The sequence below is a fragment of the Amblyomma mixtum genome, chromosome 6 (genome assembly GCF_055824585.1).
Source record: "Amblyomma mixtum isolate Tamu chromosome 6, ASM5582458v1, whole genome shotgun sequence".
Taxonomy (NCBI): domain Eukaryota; kingdom Metazoa; phylum Arthropoda; class Arachnida; order Ixodida; family Ixodidae; genus Amblyomma; species Amblyomma mixtum.
Window position 1 is genome coordinate 105,609,340 of NC_143017.1, and position 12,196 is coordinate 105,621,535.

Genomic DNA, 12,196 nt, shown 5'->3' on the forward strand with positions numbered 1-12,196 from the left:
GTCTACCTACATACATACACCATTTTTTTGCTTATATACCCTGACAGGTTACACTGAAAGTACAAAATTTAAAGAGGCCAATGGTCACTGAAACCAAGAATAGCACTGGTTCACTGTTTAGCCACGAACAGATGTAAAAACAAAAAAATGCACCATGCCAGAAAAAGGAACTAAACTGACAGTTTATATAACATTGCCATCAGTGGCAAATAGGTTTTCCTTCTTCCTTATTTCCCTTCTCCAAGAACTTACAAAAAAAGATTACCTACATTTGCACTTTACTTCCTTTGGTTTCAATGGTTTGGTTTCAGCTTTCTTGCCTAGGTTTGCTGAACAACATCCTACAACAGATAAAAGACTATACCTTCATGACCGCACTCCAAAAGTCGTCATCAGTGGCGCACAATCAGACTGAGTATCAGTTACGTCCGGCGTACCACAGGGATCCGTGCTGGAACCACTTCTTTTCTTGATCTTTATAAATGATATTGGTTCGGGTGTGGCATCAAACATTCGACTATATATAGATGATTGCATACTGTATCGAGATAAAAAAAATCTTAAAAAATCTTTACGGACAGACCTTAACCGGATCGCAACATGGTGTACTACATGGCTGCCACATTCCTTTTGGTAGTTTAACATCTGCAATAGCAACTTTGTAAACAATCACCAAATAGCCACATATCAGGATGTTAAACACCTAGGTGTTTCGTCATCATCATCATCAGCCTGCAGGGCAAAGTCCTGCAGTGGACCTCTAAACTGGAACAAGCATGTTGGTTATATAGCTTTGAAGGATAGTCGTGTATTTGAACTTCATTAAAAGAAATTTCCACAATGTGCCAGTGATGTGAAAACAGTTCTTTATATCTCATATGTAAATTCAATTTTTGGAATACACAACAAAGTCTAAAAGCCGTATCAAGAAACTGGAAGAAGTAAAAAATCATGCGGCACATTTCATTTTAAACTGATATGATCATTATAGCAGTATTAGTGCATTAAAAAAAGCAGCTAGGCTGGGATACCCTACAGCTCCGTCAAACCTTCTTCAGATTATTCTTTTTTGAATGACCTGGATAAAAGAGTTGGCACTGACCATGAAGTTTAGCTGGCACCTCCGATATACATTTCCCAAAAAAGAGACCATAGTTGTAAAATACGAGAAATTTCCTGTCGGACATCTGTACTTAAATCAGCTTTTTTCCCATTCACCATACATGAATAGAACCGACTGCTAAACGAAATAGTTACACTAATAGCTTTCCGGCACTCTCAAAATGCCTCTATGTGCACTAATTGACCTAGAATCGTACAGTGTACCATAAGCCATTGAACCCTGTGGTGGCTCAGCGGTTAGGGCGCTCAGCTAGTGAGCTGGAGTTTCCGGGTTTGAACCCAGCTGCAGTGGCACGTTTCGATGGAGGCGAGATGCAAAAATGGTGCCCAGATGTAAAAAGGTGCCCATGTGCTGTGCTGTGCTGTGCTGTGCAATGTGAGTGCACATTAAAGATCCCCAGGTGGCCCAAATTATTCCGGAGCCCTCCACTACTTTCTCTTTTTCTTCTTTCATTCCCACCTTCCTACCTTTCTTATGAGGAGATGTGGGGCAATTACTGTGCCATTTCCTTTCCTCAAAAACCAATTTTCAATTATCAATTTTTCCCTTGTCTTCTTTTCATGCACTATTACAGTTTGGTATGTTAATCAACACTGCGTACTTTACAGGCAATGTTACCCGCTTCTGAAGTGCATAAAAGTGCTTGAATTGCCGCTGATTATGTTTGTGTTTACATTTCTTTACACTGCTTCTGCAACCCTTTGTACCCATACATTAATGCCCCTTTCGGCAATTTGAATGTATTGAAATAAATAAATAAATGACAATTAGTGTTCAACTTCAGAGATTCACGCGAACAACTCAATTTCTCGAAGTCTTAGCCTTGGCCTTCTACCTGCTATTTCAGGTGGCCAGTGTACACAATACAAAGCTGCAGGGAAGCTCAGCCCACAGACAATGCCGAATACACCATGCTTGCCAAGAGGAGGTGAAGCAGAGGCAGAGACTGACAGCGGGGACCCCATGCTCACCTGCTCTCGGTCCAGGTCAGCCTGTGTGCTCAGCCGCCTCTCCTCCTGCTGGATCTCCTCCAGGATTGAGAAATCCGACTTCTGGCAGGCTTGCGCATCGTTCAGTTCCCCCGTGAGCAGTGCATGCTCCAGCTCCAGCTGCAACAGCAGTGCACAAAAACAACACTGAGGAATACGTGCCTCTACAAGCACACCGGCATGCCGCAAGAGGATGCAGGGAACCTCAAGCAGCCGCTATGGGGCTGCTAACAGGATTGAGGAAACCTCCTTGAAGAGGACTGCACTCACTTCCCAACACTGAACGGCACAAACTTGGGCACTAAAGAGATATTGATTACAGAACAATACGATGAATAAAATACGCATGAAAAATTCTTGATAAAACAAGTGCGTCTTCAAAAACTAATGGCAACTGAGATGTGTGGCGATCGTGTAAAAGAAGGTCTGGTACCAAGTTTTCAATGACTGTTTTTGTCCTTTCATCAGTGCCATGACGTCTGCCACTCTGTCCGACGTGGGTGTTGTCGGCACTAGACAGTGATGAATAAAATAGCGAACACCTTTAACACCGTGACAGAAAATGCCACTTCCAATCCGAGTCACATCCTTGAATGTTCTTTCTTTCTGCAAGGTCCATATGTTTTCTAATCATTTATCTGCATCCAACCCATGTACAAAGAAATGATCTGAAAAAATGACACACCAGCCCAGTAAAAACAAAAAAAAAATGAAACCGACTAGATTTCCAACTGGTTCCAACTGAACCGATTGGATTTCCATCTAGTTCCAATTGGCCCAATTGAGTTTCCAACTCGTGAGCCCAATTGGTCTGACCAATTGCATCCAATTGGTGTGTCCAACTGCACCCACTGTATTTATGTGAACATTTGCATATTTGGCAAACAAGGCCTATAATAAGAGCTATCAGCAGCTTAACCCACTAAATTGTACACATTATCTGCACTACTACTGCACTCGAAATTAAATTAAATAACTGTGCTCAGTAGGCAAGCGCCACTATACCCCAGCATGAGACCCTCATAAACGGAGTACAGTTGGAGCGAAAGTGCGTTCTCTGCATGTACACACTGAGCTATTAGAGGCTATCAGTGTCTAATCTTTCTTGTGTGTGATGTATGCAAGTCTGCTTTCCATAAAAGCTCGAGATTTTCAATTCCGTAGTAAAAATGTTGACTGGCACCAGGCAGAATGTCTCTCTGCAGTCCTCACAAATCAGTTTTCCTTTTGACATCAATAATATGCTAAGCTGCAGAAATATTTCTCACGTTGTGTATCTAGCGCAAATTAACTGTGAGGTACATTTTGTGAATATTTTCTGGACGCAACAACTGCCGCAGGCATATAATGGTCAAACTGGTTGGCCCAGTTGGATCCAGTTGGGTCCAACTGATCCGGTGCCTAAAAACAGAACTGGAACCAATTTAAAAATTAAATGAAAACTAACTGGAATGTCCAATTGGTTCCAATCTAAATTTTCAATGTTTTCTTTTTAACTGGGAGTCTGTAGTTGAGCCCACCTTTTAGTACTATCCTAAAACTTCAACTGGATTCAATTTGAAACTCCTATTAGAACCAACTGGAATGTCCAACTGGCTCCAACTAAATTTTTTTTTTGTCTGATAGTCTGTGGTTGAGCCCACCTTTTAATATCACCATCATCATCAGCCTGACTCCGCCCACTGCAGGGCAAAGGCCTCTCCCATCTCTCTCCAATTAACCCTGTCTTTTGCCAGCTGCAACCACCATATCCCCCAAAACCTTCTTAACCTCATCCACCCAACTAACTTTCTGCCACCCACCCCCTTGGAATCCACTCTGTTACCCTTAAGGACCAGCAGTTATCTTGCCTTTGCATTACATGCCCTGCTCAAGCCAATTTCTACTACTTGATTTCTACTAGAATGACATTAACCTGCATTTATTCCCTCACCCACTCTGCCCGCTTTGGGTCTCAATGTTACATCTATTATATTCCTTTTCATAGCTCGCTGCGTTGTCCTCAATTTAAGTTGAACCCTTTTAGTTTGCCATTTTTGCCCCATAGGCGAGGACCAGTGAGATACAGCTGTTATATACTTTTCTTTTGAGGGATGATAGTAAACTGCCATTCAGGATCTGAGAGAACTTGCCATATGCAATCCACCCCATTTTTATTCTTCTACAGTTATTTCCCTCTCAGGTTCCGGATCAGTGGTGACTATCTGCCCTAAGTAGACATATTTCCTTACCACTTCCAGCATCTCGCTTACAATTATGAACTGCCGTTTCCTTGTGAAATTGTTGAACATTACTTTGGTTTTCTGCATGTTCATTTTTAGACCCACCGTTTTGCTCTGCCTGTCTAAATCACTGATCACGCCATGCAGTTCATTTCCTGAGTGACTTAGCAGGCAATATCATCAGCGAATCCCAGATTACTTACACACAGATTCCTTAAGTGTTCCTCATAAACTGTTCGTATTCTCCGTTAACATTTTAGTATCAGTGCAGTCCAATCAAACCAATCAGCAGAGCAAAACGGTCACAAAATTTACAAAGAACACAAAATTGAAGGGGCCAGGCTGTCTGTACAAGTAAAAAGGCAAATGAATAAATCAGCTCATATTGATTCGTAATTGTGTAGCAATAAAACAAAGGATCAGCAGGCTTTACAACATCTCTGGAAGATATAAATAAAATGTAAGCACACTCCTGGTTCCGCATATTACAAAATGCTTTTGCTGCTTCCTTTTTCTGCTCACCTCTCTCATTCCTTCATTCGCCCGCGCTTCCAAAGTGAACAGGTCCTTCTTCAGCTTGGCAATCTGCTGGAACGACTCCTCACGCTGCCTCCTCAGCAGACTAGCATCATCTGAACTCGATCTCGCCTGCAAAGAACACATGCACAGTGCAAAATATGAGGTTGTGCACATTCCATAGAGATCATGGCACCACATTCTACAGTATGGTCGGTTTATGGGGTTTAACGTCCCAAAGGTTCTTTAACGTGTACTGACATCGTACAGCATATGCGCCTATATCATTTCACTTCCATTGAAATGCAACTGCCGCAGCCGGTATTGAACCCACATCTTTTGGGTAAGCAGCCGAGCACCATAACCATTGAGCCACTGCGGCGGCTTACACGCCAAAATGCTTAAATTTATTCCCTCATAATACTTGAAAACATGATGTTCAAGTTTACAAAACATAGGCTGTTCTACTGTAGTTTCTCATCGGGCTGGGCAACATTATTTTTATTTCTTTTTGACCTGCCCAAACTAATTTATGTAGTTTCTCATCAGTTTTTCTTTCTTTTTCTTGGCCATTCTAACATATGTAGTTTCTCATTCCAGCACAACCTCACCAATAGGACTACAAGGCTACAAGTGGATAAAAATGTGAAAGAACGCCTTCGGCAGAATTAAACACCTGGTGCTGCACCACGTATGTGTGTCACCGTAGACAGGACAATGCTTGAAAAGTTTTCATTTGAATGCTCTCAGTAAGAAGACATCATGCAGCTATAGGCTGCAATTAAAGATAAGCACCACTAGTTCACATCATAGGGATGAAAAAGCACTCAAAAATAGGAGGACACAGAAAGATGGACAAATGGTGCGCTTATCACCATCTGCTCTTATTCTATGCTCTTAGCGTTGCCTCACACGTGCCGTACACCTATCTTTCTGCGTCCTCTTCTTTTTGAGTGCGCTTGCATACCTGCAATGTGTAATCAACTAGCCAAAGCTTTGTTGCTTCTATAGTTCACATCATTACCGATAGTGGGCATGCAGTTATGCAACTCAGCATCATGCGGCACGATGCAAAGAGGCTTGGCGGGTGGCTTACTGAGGCGCAGTGTACAAATGCACCAACAAAAATGCATTTTCGTCGTATACCTGTGCATTTGCAGCCAGCAGCAATCGATGTCAGTTGCTCATACATTGTGAATGCAAATAAGATCCGACTAACACCTGATATCACAGTGGGGAGAAGTAACCAACACTGAATTCACCCCCTCAGACATAAAATGAGTGTTTTTTTCCTAGATACTTCTTTCTTGCAGCAGCCAAATATTAACACTGGGCAGAATAAATGTAAGGCTGAAATGAATGCCAGGCTGATGAAGTAATGAAATAATCTGAAGAATGAGCCCGGTGGGTGCTGGGACTACATTTGAGCATGTGTAGATGTAAGCCGTTTTCAAAGATCTACTTTTCCATGCCTGCACACTAAGAACTTCTAACAATTGCTATAAGTGAAGCAAGCATATGGACATCAGAGCACTGCAACCCTTGTCGGAAAGGAACCTATGATATTTCAACATGGTAAACTGTGTGCACAACATTTGCTATTTTGCCTACATGCATCTGCTCCAGTTCCAAAAAAACGTGTGAGAAGTAAATGTCCTAACCTCATTTTCTTTTCTGTCCTCATATAGCACTGTCTTGATAATTATCACCTCCATCTACAGAAACCAGATTGTCGAGACGCTTATTTCCCAAAGGCACGAAAAATGCCAAGCTAATAGTGATGTTCGAAATGTGCAACAGTTTCATTTGTTCTTAACGTTGTTTTCCCATTTACCACTTCTGTTACCCCTGGTTGCTTTTTTTTTCTCATGTTCGTGTTTTGCTTTTTTTTTTTCCTCTATTTTCGTGTCTGATGTTATTTTCTCCGTTCTGTATAAATTTCGTGTTCCTTTCTTGTATTTGACTTGTACCGCGTTCTTGTACCGCGTTCTTGTACCGATATTACGGTTTTTTCCATCTGTATATACCTTTTTTTCAATTTGCCCCCCTCACCCAATGCTCTTCGGGGCCTGTGAGGTACTAAAAAATAAATAAATAAATAATGCATCAGAAGCCACAAGAGAAGAGAGGGGCTAAAAGAAGCACAAGGAAAAAGCTAACAAAGATGTGTCAGGGCCTGCACGAAATGCACTGCAAAAGCGTATGCAAAGAAGGACCGACCCTGCGCAAGGGGACCCTGGACTCCTCGGAAGCCTTTCGGATGTTGAGTGATCCCCCACGCTCAGGCAGCTTTCTGGGCAGCGAGTGCTGCTGGGGCAGGTCCTTGAGGGGCGGTATGTCGTCCAAAATGGGAGGCACGCTGGAAGCAGCTGGCGGTGTCAGGGCTTTCCCAACTTGAGCAGAGGCCAGCTCCTTCCAGGCGTGCTGGTTTTCAAACACTACCTCAGGCGATCGCTCCAGGGTGGCCACAGTGCGGATGCGGGTGCGCGGAGACTGCGGGTAGGCCAGCGCGGGCACCGGTGTCTTGTCGCCAATGACGGTGGTGCCATCAGATCGCGGGCTTGACAAGCTGGAGCCTATTTCCATGAAACCCAACAAAATGCAGAAGCAAAAGAGTTAAAAATCATTTTTAAAATCATCAAATTCAATGAACTTGAGTGATCGCCAGCCCTATGAACAAGCGAATTGTTTCTCCATGAGCACTGAAGTGGTACACATGTCCGGAAATGACAGAATTACTACAGAGTTATTTCCCTTTTCATTGTGCTACTGCGTGCAAGAAAACAAAAACCTTGTCATGTTGAGATTTAAAACTGGCAGACATGCTATAATAGCTGGTACGTTGTGAAAACGTATAGCACAGTGGAAGAAAAAGCTGCAACAAAAAAAAGGAGATATATAAGCACTAGAGCTCTTTTGCATCCCATCCTTCCCATGCACCTGTCTTTTATTGATCAATATATTTTCACAATTATGCTGCACCAATTCGCCCAAACTGCCACCTTGGCTGGTTTATAGCAAAATCTAGAGTATGTATATATATGCTTGAAGGGAAGTAAGGTCTGTACTAGGGGTGTGCGAATATTCGAAATTTTCGAATATAATTCGAATATTATATTTTTAGTATTCGTATTCGATTCGAAATCCAAGTATTCGTGTTGTTTCGAATATTCGACCTGACGCGAATATTCGTATTTAGCCGAATATTCTATTGCGAGCACCGGCCTTCATTTCGGTACGCAAGTCCTATCGACAAAGGCATAACAACATGGTGGCGCCCAGAGCAATGCGTAACGTTGGGCCATACAGAAGCTGACTGCGCTGGTGAGCTTCTTTGTGGCTATACCTGCGAAGCTGGTATAGCCAGAGCTGTGCACGAAATACCTCGCAATACGTGTCAGTTCAGTGTCACGTGAGAGGGCATTTTCTGTGGCTGGAGAAGCCGTTTCAGCTAGAAGCGTACTGCTACTGTTTGACCATGAGGAACAATCGGTTTTCATTCACGAAAACCTTTTATGTTCATCCCAGCAATGCGCTTTTGTGCTTATGGCAAGCTAGCCTTATTCAATGCTGTGTACTAGCCATCTTCTGTTTCCACTCTTCTAAGAATAATGTTCGAGACTTTGATACTTTTGTTCAGCCACACACACCTTTTGTGCCCCGCCGTGGTGGCTCAGTGGTTATGGTGCTCGGCTACTGACCCGAAAAGACGCGGGTTCGATCCCAGCTGCGGCGGTTGAATTTCTTTGGAGGAGAAATTCTAGAGGCCCGTGCACTGTACGATGACCCCAGGTGGTCGAAATATCTGGAGCCCTCCACTACGGCATCTCTCATAGCCTGAGTCGCTTTGGGACATTAAACCCCATAAACCAAACCAAACCACACCTTTTGTGTTCATTTCATCACTGATAGTTGAACTGTGATGTTCTTGAGTGCTGAAATGTTTTGTGGAGGTTAAATGCGTCTGTCCTTGATTATTCGATATTCGATTCGATATTCGGAACCAAGTATTCGTATTCGATTCGTATTCGAAAAATTTGATATTCGCACACCCCTAGTCTGTACCATTTTTAAAGCTCCATAGTGGGTGCTTGTGATCAGAATAAGAGTAAGCCACACAGCACACAAACACACAACAGACAAAAATACTTGGTCAAGGTGACAGGCAAAAGTGGCACTGGCACTCCCTTCCACGTGCCATGGGCCAAATGTGGCCTGTAATACGATGCAGCATCATTAGGTAAAGCCCATTACAGAAGTGCACACTTAGATGCTCCCAGGCTACTATATGACACACATGATTGCTGAGGAGCTGTGGCTATCATAAAAAATTCTGCCACCAGGCACACAACCAACACCATCGACATGTCTGGCTGCAGAAAATTCAGAAAAATGGTAAGCCTCCAGAATGTAGAAAGAAAGACTAAAATAGGTAATACGCATTTGGTCACAAGTACTGATCTTGTGAAAACCCACTGTCGAGCTTCTTGCCCACGCATCACCTTGTCTGCCCACAATCATCCATCACTGCTGTTTGTGTTTTATCAATTTCTTTTCAGAATTTTCAAAGTGAATCCACTCAAAGAAACTTAGATTGCATTAAGAGTCATAAATAAGTGAGACTGCAGGTGTAAGAACCCCTATACATGAAATAAACGGGTATTTCAAAACTAATTATTATCACAGTGTACCCTGCTCCTGTTTGTTTTAACTGGTAATGAGTGCAAGCTTTCAAAGTGCACTCTTTGAGATCAAAGTGGTAATGATTAGGAGATTAACAAAATCTAATTTCCCTTTGTAGGCCTAGCTTTGGAAACAATTATGCAATGCATTTTATCATGGTCACATTTAACACTTCCCCACATAAAAAAGAAACAGAAATGCCCTCACACCTCTTCAACAATGTGTACCAATCTTATTTTCGAGTCTGTCTGAACTCCATGCCCCACTGTCACTGCACCCTCACCTCTCGCGAGACACACTACTGAGCACAAAAGGCAGCTCACCACCACCTCCGAGGATGTTTGTCAGTTCGTCCTCGGAAGAAGTGACGTTCACTTTCTTTGGGGCGACCGTGAGCATCCCATCCGACAAGGCGTTCCCATCCATCAGCATGCGACCAGCTCTCTTTCCATCAGATTCGGCTGAAGCCAGTGAGCCATTCGTCTTTATGCGGTTCGGATGGTGAACCAGAGCCAGCCCTGGTGGAGACGTCCCAGAGGACAGCACAGCTGCAGCCGCCATGATCACATCTTCGGCCGGAGGAGGAGGAGGAGCGGGCGGTGGCGCCTTGCTCTCGGGTGACCTTGGCGCCACCTCAGAGAGGCTGCTCTGAGTTCGTGGGGCAGGGACCGGCCTCGCGGCCAGGATCGGGACGGGCTTGACGACATCGGGGCACTCGGGCAGCTGCTTGCCAGGGCCGGTCCTTCGAATGACCGTGTCATTCCTCTGCAGCCCTGGTTTCTCGTCCTCAACCGAGCCGCTGCTTCCGCTGGAGGATTCGGACGTCTTGCTGGTGTCGTCAGGAGCTGAAGAAGACTCACTTCCTGATCCCGGTGGCGAGGTGACGTCCTCGGTGCCGGAGTCTGAGGAGGGGGGGCTTCTCTGCAGCTTCTTCTCCTTGGGCCCCGTGGCCTGCACCTTGCGCTCGTACTCGGCACAGAGCGAGAGGATCTCTTCCAGGCGCTGCCGTTCTTGACGCTCCTGCTCTTGGTCTCGCAAGCGCTCGGCCACTGCCTGCAAAGCAAACAAGCCAAATAATCTACGTGTGGCCGCACATGGATCACATTTTTTACCAGATTATCATTATGAGGCAAAACACATCAGCAAAAAACACACACCACCATGCAGTTACTAGACACATAAATACAACTAAACAGAACAATACAAATTAATGGCTTGGACATCTGCTTATTACCCAACGATTTTAAATGTGCAATGCTTGATGTGATGTGCCAGCACATGGAGAAGGTGACAGTATTGCAGGAAGCAGTGCTTGCGGGCCTTTAAGCATCCCGGCTGTAATTCTCAAGGCTACAGCAGCATTCACTTCATCACATCACAGTGACACTCATGGAGAAGATGAGACAAGATGATGGCTTGGTTTACAGGCGGTTTAACGTACCAAAGCAACTCAGGCTATTAGGGATGTCATAGTGAAGGGCTCCGGAAATTTCGACCACCTGGGGCTCTTAAACATGCACTGACATCACACACTACACGGGTCTCTAGAAAAGATGAAGAAAGACATATACATGACTGACGTACACTCATCCAGTTTTTTGCATTGTTGCCATTGTGATGCAAGCACACCAATTCAACTCATTGTCTACCTTTAATGATGAACAAGATCAGCCAGAATGTTTTTTTTATGAAAATAAACAAGATGCGCAATTTCCTGCTCTTCTCACTGACCCTGCGGTGCTGTTGAGCCAGCTCCACCTCGCAGGCCCGGATGTCCTCGTGGCTGGCCACCCGGTGCCCCAGGCGTGGGGAAGTGGGTGTGCAGCGGCCCCCTGCCACCAGGGGGCTCGCCCGGCCCGACAGCGCGCTCACTCGCGGTGACTTGGGCGACTTGGGCGATGATGACAGCGGTGGTGTCGGGGTGAAGCGAGGTGCTGGCTTGCTCGGAGGGCCCCGCAGAGAAGGTGACTGCACAGGACCACACACACATACCACGCACGGATACAGTAACACTCATAGGCTTCTCGTAACAGATGGGATACTTGTGTACGTCACTTAATTCCTGCATGTTACCACCCATTCGCACCCCCATATCAAGAGTCACAACCTACATGCAACGTTTTCACAACTTACAACTTCACTGCTTCCTTTTCCTTCTTTACCAGGCCATCACTCAAATTGTCAGGCTCATGTTTAATAGCTCAAAGCCTTTTTTCTCTTTCCTTTTCTTTCCTTTTTTCATTGATAATGCAAGCCCAAGGTGTTGTGTTTATCTAGCTGCACTTTGCAATGACGCTTGCCCGATGTTCAGGGAATACGTAATTAATCAAAACATGCAAAGCATCACCTCCATGCAAGCAATGCCTGCATAAAAACAGCACCCATCAGCAGAATGTGAGAACTGGTATGTATGGCTGCTAGCACCCCTACATGATCCGCATGTTGGCCTATACTACTAATGGTTAGGTAGGTGCCATGCATCTCATCCTCAAACCAGCATCTTTATGATGCCCACTGAACAACCATGCAATTAGTAAAGCTCTTTCATCTTATCAAAGAAATGCAACAGTAACGGGCCAGAAATGTCATAAAGAGAAATATTGTAGATATCACTGGCAGGCAAAACACTGTTCCATTGAATTACTACGCTATTTAACTTTGCT

At 44.4% G+C, this 12,196-nt stretch overlaps 1 protein-coding gene across 6 annotated transcripts in view; it reads right to left on the reverse strand.

The window, feature by feature from the left end:
- The window catches only part of LOC149339902 (uncharacterized), a 553,936-nt gene that overhangs the window by 422,929 nt on the left and 118,811 nt on the right, over positions 1-12,196 (reverse strand). For all 6 annotated transcript variants that reach the window (XR_016283569.1, XR_016283568.1, XM_089548582.1 and 3 more), the window contains 5 exons: positions 11,265-11,501; positions 9,857-10,586; positions 7,071-7,426; positions 4,857-4,982; positions 2,095-2,232 (listed from right to left, as the gene is read on the reverse strand). Coding sequence is in view for 4 of the 6 variants with exons in the window: in XM_089548582.1 (XP_089404708.1) it covers positions 2,095-2,232; positions 4,857-4,982; positions 7,071-7,426; positions 9,857-10,586; positions 11,265-11,501 (1,587 nt within the window). In the remaining 2 variants the exon portion in view is untranslated. The remainder of the gene's footprint in view (positions 1-2,094; positions 2,233-4,856; positions 4,983-7,070; positions 7,427-9,856; positions 10,587-11,264; positions 11,502-12,196) is intronic.